At 45.6% G+C, this 13,473-nt stretch overlaps 1 protein-coding gene across 2 annotated transcripts in view; it reads left to right on the top strand.

The window, feature by feature from the left end:
• ADCY1 (adenylate cyclase 1) overlaps positions 1 to 13,473 on the top strand; it is a 763,759-nt gene that overhangs the window by 676,816 nt on the left and 73,470 nt on the right. For both annotated transcript variants that reach the window (XM_075827013.1, XM_075827012.1), the window contains 2 exons: positions 1,663 to 1,779; positions 10,195 to 10,341. In XM_075827013.1, the coding sequence (XP_075683128.1) occupies positions 1,663 to 1,779; positions 10,195 to 10,341 (264 nt within the window). The remainder of the gene's footprint in view (positions 1 to 1,662; positions 1,780 to 10,194; positions 10,342 to 13,473) is intronic.

Here is a 13,473-nt window from a genome sequence, read left to right as displayed (position 1 = left end):
TGACTTCAAGATCTTACCACTTTTTGACCCGTATAATCGGTTAGGTACAGGTTAAATTTACCTTCTCCAGTTCTCATTTTATTGGACACCTGGACACATGTGACTTGTAGTCACGTAGTGATGGCGTCCTTGACAACATGAGATTACATCCTATAGTGTTCCCCATATGATTGCTATCACATTGTGTGGACTGTTACTTTTGAACCACATAATGTGAGATTGAGGATATTATGCCCTCTATAAGCACCTGCTTGAAAGAGATGTTTTGTAATACTTCTGTTTCTATTGTGCCGTTGCGATGCACTTATTGCGGAGCATGCGCAGCGGCGTCCTGTGATCGGAGCTGGAACCTGGAGTGTGGTGGACTTCCCTTCTTCGTTTTCTACTCCAAGATTAACAATTGATGTCTTAAATACTTACTATGGATTGAAGATGTATTGTATGTCGGATTTATACACTTTTTGTATTATTATGTAACAAGTTGTTGGATGTCATCAAGACTAATGTATGATTCACCTGGGAGACTGGGATCACGATTCTCACTGGCTGCAATGTACCATGTGATTATTTGAGTTCACCTATTTAGTATGATGTTTTTAGATGTAATGTTAGGCTTGACAAAGACCCCACACTCACTATGGCTCGAAACGTTGCCTGTTTGTCGTGGATGTTCTGACAATAAAACCACTTTGATTATCTGGAGACGTGTGCTGTCGTTCGACTATTTTACTTGGAATTCTACAACATGCCGGAGTGGGTTTGCCTGGCTTGACGGCGTGCACCGCGCCAGACTCGGGATTTATGCTGCTTCAAAACCTTTTATTTTGCTTCATATCTGTAATGATAGGGGTAGGGAAATGGACAAGTGAGCCCTAATCTACCCGCCACTCTGTCCCTGCCTACTTGCAATGACCCGCCCTAGGCAACGGGGTACAACTGGGCGGCGGTCCCTACGCTCAGTAAGTGCACGAGACAAACATAAAAGGGAATACAAAGGGAAAGGGGCAGTTGCCCACGGCAACACCGTGAGCAACAGAGTGGAGAACGAGCCAAGTCAAACCAGAAGAGCACGAGGTACCAAACGCAGAGCAGAAGAGTAGTCAGTAAGCCAGGGTCAGTATGGAGCAGGATCAAATAGTTAGGAGCTGTAGCTGGGCCAGGAAACCACACGGAAAGAATCACAAGCAAGGGAGAAACAGGAAAGGCAGGTATAAATAGACAGAGGGCGGGAGCTAGCTCCGTCTGGCCAGGCTGCGATAGACTCTCCCACTCCTAAGCCTGCCATCCTGAGTGGTGGAAGAAGGAGTCAGTCTAAGAGACGTAGATTCAGGTGTAGACTGATTACCTATGGGAGTTAACCCCGAAGCTGTGCCTGGCAGATCCTTTACAATATCCTGTGAATATGTCATAAAAGTCTCCCATGGGAAAACCCTTTTAATAAGCTCCATATCTGATAATGTTTTTTTCCATCCTTGCCAATGGAAAACAAAAAAGCTGGCACTTGCTCTACCTAATATTAAAATGTAATTTAAGAATATGTGCTGGATGTAATTGAATTGCTTATCTCAATATGGACAGTATAAAGCAAAACATTGTCGTAATTGATCTGTTATAAAACATGACAACTATAACAATTTGATATGTGATTGACTTCTGTTACAGGCAGAAGAGGAGAGAGATGACATGGAGAGAGTCAAATTAGATAATAAGAGAATTCTCTTCAATCTCCTCCCAGCCCACGTTGCACAGCATTTTCTCATGTCTAATCCAAGAAATATGGTAAGATCATATGCTAATACAAGTTTATACACTAAAAACTTCATATTACGCAGAATGAACGTTACCTCCAGAGGCAGGACAAGGGTAGGCAGAGAAGGTGGTCTGTCTAGGGTAAAGTAATATGCATCCTTACATTTTTTACCAATCAGTGTGTTCCCTTATAAATAAGAATGTTAATGGAGAGCATCAATGGCCATTTTTCAGATTACAGAAAAAAAAGAGAAGAAGAGGAGATTAAAAAAAAAAAAAAAAAAAATACCATACTCACCACCTCCCCTGCTCTCTTGTAGTGACGAGTCCCTACTGGCCTACTGTGATTATGTCAAGCAAAGACTGCAGCAGTCACATGGGATAGAACAACAACAGATCAGGAGGCCAGTAGGGACACGTCGCTACGGAAGGCCAGGGGTGGGTGAGTGTGTTATTTTTTTTAGGGGTGAAATTGCAAGTGCCCCGATTGCCCTGTCAGACTCTCTGATGTCTTCTAGGACTGTATTCAACTTGGCTACAGTCCAAGAAGACATTAGAGAGTCAGACAGGGTAATCGGGGCACTTGCGATTCACAGTAAATTTATTCGGAAAGAATTTAACAGCAGTTTACAGGAAGGGAGACACCCAGTGTAATGACAGGGATAGGGAAACGGACAAGTGAGACCTAATCTACCCGCCACTCAGTCCCTGCCTACTTGCAACGACCCGCCCTAGGCGACGGGGTACAACTGGGCGACGGTCCCTACACTCAGTAAGTGCACGACAGACAACCAGACAAGGAAACACAGAACAAAGGGAAACGGGGCAGTTGCCCACGGCAACATCGTGAGCAACAAGAGTAGTAAACGAGCCGAGTCAAACCAGGAGAGTACGAGGTGCCAAACGCAGAGCAGGAGAGTAGTGAACAAGCCGAGTCAAACCAGGAGTGTACGAGGTACCAAACACAGAGCAGAAGAGTAGTCAGTAAGCCAGGGTCAATACGAAGCAGGGACAAATAGTTCAAGAAGCTGCAGCAGGGCCAGGAAACCAACAGAGAAGAATCACAAGCAAGGAGGAACAGGAAAGGCAGGTATAAATAGACAGAGGGCGGGAGCTAGCTCCGTCTGGCCAGGCTGTGATAGGCTCTCCCACTCCTAAGCCTGCCATCCTGAGTGGTGGAAGATGGAGTCAGTCTCACAGACATAGAAGCAGGTGCAGACTGATTACCTTTGGGCGTGGATACAGAAGCTGTCCCTGGCAGATCCTTAACAGTATCCCCCTTTTATGAGGGGCCACCGGACCCTTTCTAGATGGACCTGGTTTATTGGGGAAACGAAGGTGGAACCTCCAGACCAATACCCCAGCGTGAACATCTCGGGCGGGTACCCAAGTCCTCTCCTCAGGCCCGTATCCTGTCCAATGGACCAGGTACTGGAGGGAGCCTTGGACCATCTTGCTGTCCACAATCTTGGCCACCTCGAATTCTACCCCCTCAGGGGTAAGAACGGGGACAGGAGGTTTCCTCGAGGGAGCCAAGGACGGGGAGCAGCGTTTAAGGAGGGAGGCATGAAACACGTTGTGTACTCGAAAAGATGGGGGCAACTCCAGTCGGAAGGAGACAGGATTGAGGACTTCAATGACCTTGTATGGCCCTATAAACCGGGAGCAAACTTCTTGGACGGGACTTTAAGGCGCAAGTTCTTAGACGATAGCCACACCAGATCCCCGACCATAAACAAGGGGTTCGCAGAACGTCTTCTATCTGCCTGAGTTTTTTGTATGCTCTGGGACGCCTCTAGGTTCTTCTGAACCTGGGCCCAGACTGCGCACAGTTCCCGATGAACGACCTCTACCTCGGGATTGTTGGAACTACCAGGTGAAACGGAGGGGAACTGTGGATTAAACCCAAAATTACAGAAAAAGGGGGAGACCCCTGACGAGTTACTGACCCGGTTATTAAGGGAAAATTCGGCGAGGGGAATGAAGGAGTCCCAATCATATTGACAGTCAGAGATAAAACACCTTAAATATTGTTCTAGAGACTGATTAGTCCTCTCGGTTTGGCCATTAGTTTCTGGATGGAAGGGAGAGGAGAAGGACAGATCAATCTCCAACTTTTTACAGAAGGCTCTCCAAAACAAAGAAACAAATTGTACCCCTCTGTCAGAAACAATATTGACAGGGACCCCATGGAGACGCAGGATGTGTTTGACAAACAAGGTAGCTAACGTCTTAGCATTGGGTAGTTTTTTGAGGGGCACAAAGTGGCACATCTTACTGAAGCGGTCTACTACAACCCACACCACCGACTTTCCTTGAGATGGAGGCAAATCGGTGATAAAATCCATGGAGATATGGGTCCAAGGTCTCTGGGGAATGGGCAAAGAACTTAGTAAGCCCGCTGGTCGGGACCTGGGAGTCTTGGACCTAGCACAAACCTCACAAGCAGCGACGTAGCCTTAACGTCTTTAGGCAACCCAGGCCACCAATAGTTTCTGGCAATGAGGTGCCTGGTACCCAGGATGCCTGGATGACCAGATAGTGCGGAGTCATGATTTTCCCTAAGTACCCTTAGCCGGAATTGCAGGGGAACAAACAGCTTGTTCTCAGGAAGGTTCCCGGGAGCTGAACCTTGATCAGCGGCAATTTCAGAGACTAAATCAGAATCAATAGAGGAAATGATTATACCTGGAGGCAAAATACAAGCAGGATCTTCCTCCGAAGGAGGGCTGGCCATGAAGCTACGCGACAGTGCATCAGCCTTAATATTTTTAGATTCAGCCCTATAGGTAACCAAAAAATTGAATCTGGTAAAAAATAACGCCCATCGAGCTTGTCTCGGGTTTAGCCTCCGGGCCGATTCTAGGAAAACCAGATTCTTGTGGTCGGTAAGGACCGTTACCTGGTGCCTAGCCCCCTCCAGGAAGTGGCGCCACTCTTCAGATGCCCATTTAATGGCTAAGAGTTCGCGGTTGCCAATATCATAGTTACTCTCAGTGGGCGAAAACTTCCTGGAGAAGTAGGCACAGGGACGGAGATGGGTGAGGGACCTTGTACCCTGGGACAAGACAGCCCCCACTCCCACCTCGGACGCGTCAACCTCCACGATAAATGGCTACATTTGTTTGGGTTGAACCAACACCGGGGCCGAGATAAAGCACTTCTTAAGGGCCTCAAAAGCCTGAACAGCCTCAGGAGGCCAGTGGAGGAGATCAGCACCCTTGCGAGTGAGGTCCGTAAGAGGCTTAGCGATGACCGAGAAGTTAGCAATAAATCTCCTGTAATAATTAGCGAACCCCAAGAAGCACTGTAACGCCTTCAGGGAGGCAGGTTGGACCCATTCCGCCACAGCCTGGACCTTGGCGGGGTCCATGCGGAATTCATGAGGAGTGAGGATTTGACCCAAAAATGGTATCTCCTGCACCCCAAACACACATTTTTCGGTCTTTGCAAACAGTTTGTTTTCCCGAAGGACCTGGAGCACCTTCCTGACATGCTCAATGTGGGAGGACCAGTCCTTGGAAAACACAAGTATGTCATCAAGGTACACTACAAGAAATACCCCCAGGTAATCTCTTAAAATCTTATTTATGAAATTCTGGAAGACCGCGGGAGCATTACACAACCCAAAGAGCATGACGAGGTATTCGAAATGACCTTCGGGCGTGTTAAATGCAGTCTTCCACTCATCCCCCTCTTTGATGCGGATAAGGTTATACGCCCCCATAGATCAAACTTAGAGAACCATTGGGCCCCCTGAACCTGATTAAAGAGATCAGGAATCAAAGGAAGGGGATACTGGTTCCTTACAGTGACCTTATTCAAGTTACGGTAGTCAATGCATGGCCTAAGACCACCATCCTTCTTCCCTACGAAGAAGAAGCCAGCACCTACCGGAGAAGTAGAGGGGCGAATGTAAACCTTGGCCAGGCATTCCTGAATATACTCTCTCATGGCTTCACGTTCTGGACAAGAGAGATTAAATATCCTACCCTTAGGGAGCTTAGCTCCTGGTACCAAATCGATAGCGCAATCGTATTCTCTATGAGGAGGTAACACTTCGGAGGCCTCCTTAGAGAAAACATCAGCGAAGTCCTGAACAAACTCAGATAGCGTGTTCACCTCCTCAGGGGGAGAAATATAATTAACAGAAAAACATGACGTCGAGCATTCATTACCCCATTTGGTAAGATCCCCAGTATTCCAGTCAAACGTGGGATTATGCAACTGCAACCAGGGAAGGCCTAAAACCAAATCGGACGATAATCCCTGCATCAACAGTACAGAGCACTGCTCCAAATGCATGGAGCCAACAAGGAGTTCAAAAACAGGGGTATGCTGTGTAAAATAACCATTAGCAAGAGGAGTGGAGTCGATACCCACTACCAGAGACAGGTTTAGGCAAATCAATCAAAGGCATAGCTAGAGACATAGCAAATTCCACAGACATGATATTAGCAGACGACCCTGAATCCACGAAGGCACTGCCGGTAGCAGACCTACCACCAAAAGAGACCTGAAAGGGAAGCAAGATTTTATTACGTTTCATATTTACGGGAAATACCTGAACGCCCAAGTGACCTCCCCGATGATCACTTAGGCGCGGAAGTTTTCCGGCTGCTTATTCTTACGCCTAGGACAGGTGTTCACTTGATGCTTGTCATCCCCACAATAGAAGCAGAGACCATTCTTCCTGCAGAACTCTCTACGTTGTTGGGGGGACACGGAGGCCCCGAGTTGCATAGGTACCTCCGAGTCTTCCGTGGAAGCACGAAGCAACGGAACCTCGGGAGGCATCATGGGGGAGTCAGAGGAGAAAACACATAAACGTTCACGTTGTTTTTCCCTGAGACGTCGGTCAAGTCGTACCGCTAAAGCCATAACCTGGTCTAGGGAGTCAGAAGAGGGATAGCTAACTAGCAGGTCTTTCAGGGCGTTCGACAGACCCAACCTAAACTGGCACCTTAAGGCAGGGTCATTCCACCGAGAAGCTACGCACCTGTAAAGGATCTGCCAGACACAACTTCTAGTCGACGCCCATAGGTAATCAGTCTGCACCTGCTTCTATGTCTGTGAGACTGACTCCATCTTCCACCACCCAGGATGGCAGGCTTAGGAGTGGGAGAGCCTATCACAGCCTGGCCAGACGGAGCTAGCTTCCGCCCTCTGTCTATTTATACCTGCCTTTCCTGTTCCTCCTTTGCTTGTGATTCTTCTCTGTTGGTTTCCTGGCCCTGCTGCAGCTTCTTGAACTACTGATCCTCTGCTTCTGATTGACCTTGGCTTTACTGACCATTCTTCTGCTCTGCGTTTTTGTACCTCGCTCATCTCCTGGTTTGGCTCGGCTCGTTCACCTCGCTTGTTGCTCACGGTGTTCCCGTGGGCAACTTCTTCATTTACCTGGCTTCTTTGTACCCTTGTCTGGTTGTCTGTCGTGCACCTATTGAGTGTAGGGACCGTCGCCCAGTTGTACCCCGTCGCCTAGGGCGGGTCGTTGCAAGTAGGCAGGGACAGAGTGGCGGGTGGATTAGGGTTCACTTGTCTGTTTCCCTACCCCGACATTACAGCACCACTTCCTAAAGTCAGAGCAGGTCTCTTACCCTGACGTAAGGTCACCAGCTGACTCTCGGCAAAGGCAGTCCTGTCAGTCTCGTCATAATTGAGTCCGAGAGCAGAAAATAAAAGATCAACGGATGAAAGTTCTGGGGCGTCAGGAGCCAAGGAGAAGGCCCATTCTTGGGGCCCTTCCTGGAGCCGGGACATAATTATACCCACCCGCTGGCTCTCAGAACCTGAGGAGTGGGGCTTTAAACGAAAATAGAGCCTACAACTCTCCCGAAAGGAGAGAAAAGTCTTCCGGTCCCCTGAGAACCGGTCAGGCAACTTGAGTTGGGGTTCAAGAGGTGAGGTGAGGGGCACTACCATGGTAGCATCAGGCTGGTTGACCCTCTGAGCCAGGGCCTGGACCTGTAGGGAGAGACCCTGCATTTGCTGAACCAGGGTCTCAAGGGGGTCTATAGTGGTGTGAGGGACCAGGGTAGAGTAGGTATATGGGCTTGTGATTATGTAATGACAGGGATAGGGAAACGGACAAGTGAGCCCTAATCTACCCGCCACTCAGTCCCTGCCTACTTGCAACGACCCGCCCTAAGCGACGGCGTACAACTGGGCGACGGTCCCTACACTCAGTAAGTGCACGACAGACAACCGGACAAGGAAACACAGAACAAAGGGAAACGGGGCAGTTGCCCACGGCAACACCGTGAGCAACAAGAGTAGTAAACGAGCCGAGTCAAACCAGGAGAGTACGAGGTGCCAAACGCAGAGCAGGAAAGTAGTGAACAAGCCGAGTCAAACCAGGAGTGTACAAAGGTACCAAACGCAGAGCAGAAGAGTAGTCAGTAAGCCAGGGTCAATACGAAGCAGGGACAAGTAGTTCAAGAAGCTGCAGCAGGGCCAGGAAACCAACAGAGAAGAATCACAAGCAAGGAGGAACAGGAAAGGCAGGTATAAATAGGCAGAGGGCGGGATCTAGCTCCGTCTGGCCAGGCTGTGATAGGCTCTCCCACTCCTAAGCCGGCCATCCTGAGTGGTGGAAGATGGAGTCAGTCTCACAGACATAGAAGCAGGTGCAGACTGATTACCTATGGGCGTGGATACAGAAGCTGTGCCTGGCAGATCCTTAACACCCAGTGGCAGTAACTTCACACAGAATTTGCATGGATAAAACATCTGCATTTTAACTGGAAATTAATTGCAAAGTTTATATATAACAGGTATACTATTTGATCAGTATAAGTCGTTTGAAAAGTAAATGTCCATTTACACAAAATTGTTTGTAAGCCATGTGGGGATTATTTGTAGTCTTTTAGACTTAAAGAAATACATTTTGCAGCATAATTACCCAAAGTGGATTTTAAAACACTCCCATTTTATTTCTGTATATCTATTTGACATTAGTTCTTCCTAGTCTATATCCTGAATTGCAGCTCTCATCCTGGGAAATTGGCCTTCTTAAAATTAAGTGTTTCTGCCCTCCTAGCCTGTTTTAGTTTTTTATAGTTTAGACAAAATTATATTATGGTCACTATTATCGAGCTTTTCACGAACAGTGACATTGCCAACATCTTAACTCTTCATTGTTAAAATTACCAGATCCAACAGAGCATCACATCTAGTAGGGTTCATCAAAAACTTGTGGCACATCCAGTACAATATACGAGCACAGGAACCAGGCAGGTGGCAGATTTTACACAACTTTACTTCAGAAATGAAATGAGTATCTGTGGGATATACAGTCTCATATCTCTTCTACATATCATAGTCACAGGCGTCTCCTCAGCTCCCACCTGCCACATCAGTGAGGACAGTCCCAGCAGTTCTCAGCCACTCCTGTAGCTGTCTCAGTCTCCGCAGTTTTCTCTAAATGCTGCTCTCTTTCCAGACTTTCCATTCAGGGGTCTCTGAGTCTCTTTATACTCTCCTCTCATGAGTCTCTCTACAGTCTCTCTCCCTTCACTCTCTTGTCTGCTCCTCTAGCACAGAGCTCCGCCTCCTGCTCCTCTAGCACAGAGCTCTGCCTCCTGCTCCTCCCCTTGCTTTCTAGAACTTTCTTCAGTCTGCTATGCTGGGCTTTCTGGGCATGCTCAGTACAATCTGTCAAATTACTCATTAGTAAAAATATTCCTTCTACAAATGTAACCAGACAGATAACAGTAATAACAAACTACAGTTACAGCATACGCATAGTGCAGCAGGATACAGGTTACACAGACTACAGTTATTTATCCCAGCCATGTTCACCCCTCTTACAAACTGTTCCACCCACAAAATTTCAACCTCCTTACAATTGTTATTTACTATGGCCTCTGTCACACTCACCCTCGTATCACTTGTAAGGGTATGTTCACACGGAAAAATCAGAAGCAGAACGCCTCCAAACATCTGCCTATTGATTTGATGGGAAAATGGCGTTCTGTTCCGACGGCCCCGAAAAAGAAGTGCATGTCACTTCTTCAGCCGTTTTCATAGACTTTATAGAAAAGCAGCTCCAAAAACGGCTGTAAAAAATGCTACGAAAAACGTGAGTGGCTAAAAAAACGGCTGAATATCAGAATCTGTCTTCCCTTGAAAACAACTCCGTATTTTCAGACGTATTTTGCTAAGCGTGTGAACATACCCTAACCCTGTAGATCTACAGCTCATTCATGTGAACAGTCTAGCCATGTTTGAGCAACACAAACTACATTATTGTGTTCATCCAGAACCAAGACCTAAAGCTCTCCTATTTTGCTTGCTTCTGGTATTTCTGAACATACACTTTTTAGCTGCCGTCTAATTTTGCACATTCATGTGCTTTGTTGAAATTTTGTGGGCACATTTTTTTTTACGTTGTTGTGTAACCAATACATCAGAAATTATTAGTTTTGTTTATTTTCTTCACAGGATCTTTATTACCAGTCTTATTCACAAGTTGGTGTTATGTTTGCCTCCATTCCTAATTTTAATGATTTTTACATTGAACTTGATGGCAATAATATGGGAGTGGAATGTTTACGACTTTTAAATGAAATAATTGCTGATTTTGATGAGGTAAGCAATAATTCTTTTCATTTTAAGAATAAATAAAGTTTAATAATTTTTTTCTTAGTATTACATATTTAATGGTGTAAAACAGTTCACAAAGATGAAGAAAACCAGCAGTTTTTAAATATTATTACTTAAATATACACTCTCGGAAAAATAGTGTGTTATACCTAGTGCATCGTGTTGCATGCCATGGATTTAAAGAACAGGAAAGAAAATACCATGCTCTGGCACTGCCCCCATAGGCCGTGTACTAAGCATTACACACAGTGTTTCGTATTACCAAGAGTGTTCCTTCAAAACATATGTTGACCATTGAACACCAATGTAAAGTTTATATGTATATATATTTATATACTGCTTTGAAAAAGTATTTGCCCCTAAACCGGTTTCTTCTATTATTGTTAATTGTTTCAATTAAATGTTTCAAATCATCCAACTAATTTTAATATAAGATAAACACAACATGAATAAACGCAAAATGCCATTATGAAATGATTATTTAATTTTTTGTGGATAATGATTTATTCAAAACCTATCTCACCCATGTCAAAAAAGTAATTGCCCCCATTAAGGCCACCTGCACACGGCCGTAGCTGTAATCACGGTCCGTGATTATGGGCACAGCCGGCCATGGACAGTCACCTAAATTTGCGCATCATGCTCCCATTATAAAGTATGGGAGCATGGTCCGTAAAATAAAAAAATAGGACATGAAAATAGGATCATTACTACGGCCCGGACACCTTCCCGGAAATATATGGGAAGGTGTCTGTAGGCCATAGAAATGAATGTATAAGTATTTTGATCCGCAATTACAGTCTGTAATTGTGGATCAAAATTACGGTCATGTGCATGGGGCCTAAAATCTATTAACTGGTTGGGCCAACCTTGACAGTAAGGGTATGTGCACACGATGAGAGGCTTTTACGTCTGAAAAGACAGACTGTTTTCAGGAGAAAACAGCTGCGTCGTTTCAGACGTAAATGCTGCTCCTCGTATCATGCGAGGTGTCTTTGACGCCTGTAATCTTGAGCTGCTCTTCATTGACTGAAGAACGGCTCAAATTACATTGCAAAGAAGTGCCCTGCACTTCTTTGCCGAGGCAGTCAATTTACGCGTCGTAGTTTGACAGCTGTCAAACGACGACGCGTAAATGACAGGTCGTCTGCACAGTACGTCGGCAAACCCATTCAAATGAATGGGCAGATGTTTGCCGACGTATTGTCGCCGTATTTTCAGACGTAAAACGAGGCATAATACGCCTCGTTTACGTCTGAAAATAGGTCGTGTGAACCCATCCTAACAGCTACAATCAAATGTTTGCAATAACTTGTGATGAGTCTTTTACATCGCTGTGGAGGAATTTTTGCCTACTTTTCTTTGCAGAATTATTTTAATTCGGCTACATTCAAGGGTTTTCGACCATGAACCGCCAATTTAAGATCTTGTCGCATCATATGAGATTTATGTCAGATCTTTGACTTTACCCACTCCAAAATGTTGTTTCTTTTGAGACATTCAGAGGGGGATTTGCTTGTGTGCTTTAAATCATTGTCCTGCTGCATAACCCAACTGCGCTTGAGCTTTAGGTCACAAACTGACAAGCGGATATTCTTCTTCAGGATTTTCTGATAGAAAGCACAATTAATGGTTCCATCAATTATGACAAGTTATCCAGCTCATGCAAAGCAAAGCAGCCTTGGACCATTAGTCACCTCTCCGTATTGAGAATACATACACGCATCAGCCGATCGCAGCAGGCATGTGTATGGGGGCGCATGGAATAGCTGTCCGCCAAACAAGCGTTCAGCCGACAGCTGTTTAATGTGTATAGGCAGCCTAAGGGCCATATAGTTTAATCTGAAAGATCTACAAGGTTTCTTTGTTGCCCATTTCAGCACTGCATTGTGGCTTGCATTTATAACAAAAGCCACAACACTTTGCCAGATCCATTGCACAATAGATACCAAAGGTGTCAGACGAACACCATTGACTTATAATGAGTTTTGTTGGGTATCGCTGCGGTGTCCTACGTTTTGAAGGGAAAAATAGCACTGCATGCAATGTTTTTTTTCTAATGTGATGGAATTTGTGATTAAGGCTCCTGATGCAGATGTGAACGCAGTCTTCAAGTGGCCCTTCCAATGTTACACTCCTGCCCTATCTTAGGATCAAGTGTGGAGAGATGCGATTGCACCCTGGGAAGTTTGGTTGCCGTGGCAACCGTACGACGCTTTGTGAGTATTGTGCACATGTACTATTCATATTAGTTAAAATAGGAATTGTGCACGATATCCGCTGGGCATTGTATGGTTGTTATAGCTAGCTGACAAACCAGCATGCAATGTTAAGATCGGGTGGGAGAGTAACATTGAAGAGAGACTTTAAGGCTATGCTCACATCTGCATCAAGATCCTCAATCACAAATTCCAGTCACCCCCCCCCCCCAGCACCGGTCGCCCCCCTAAGCGGCAACAAGCATAAGATAGCTTGTTGCCGCTTAGGGGGGCGACCGGTCAGCAGTGAAGCTCAATGGATACTTTAGTGATTTACCAGGCAGGTGGCAACCTTACTTTTGCAGCAGGGGCGTAGTTAAATGCTCATGGGCCCCGATGCAAAAGTTCTTCTTGGGCCCCCGCCCAAACTTCTCATGGCCGACGGCCCGAAGCCTTCAGCTGCATCACTGGGTCTCCAAAGTGACCCAACAATGCAGCACTAGCAGCCAGGGGCATCACTTAGGTCTTAAAACGTCAGGGGATATAGCCCCAATACATATGTCCTCCCAAAAAAATGTGTGTGCGTGTATATATATGTGTTTGTATATATACACTACCGTTCAAAAGTTTGGGGTCACACAGACAATTTTGTGTTTTCCATGAAAACTCACACTTATATTTAACAAATGAGTTTCAAAATGACTAGAAAATATAGTCAAGACATTGACAAGGTTAGAAATAATGATTTTTATTTGAAATAATAATTTTCTCCTTCAAACTTTGCTTTCGTCAAAGAATGCTCCATTTGCAGCAATTACAGCATTGCAAACCTTTGGCATTCTAGCTGTTAATTTGCTGAGGTAATCGGGAGAAATTTCACCCCATGCTTCCAGATGCCCCTCCCACAAGTTGGATTGGG

The sequence above is a fragment of the Rhinoderma darwinii genome, chromosome 5 (genome assembly GCF_050947455.1).
Source record: "Rhinoderma darwinii isolate aRhiDar2 chromosome 5, aRhiDar2.hap1, whole genome shotgun sequence".
Taxonomy (NCBI): domain Eukaryota; kingdom Metazoa; phylum Chordata; class Amphibia; order Anura; family Rhinodermatidae; genus Rhinoderma; species Rhinoderma darwinii.
Note: the sequence above shows the minus strand (reverse complement) of the source record. Positions and strands in the feature narration are given on the sequence as shown.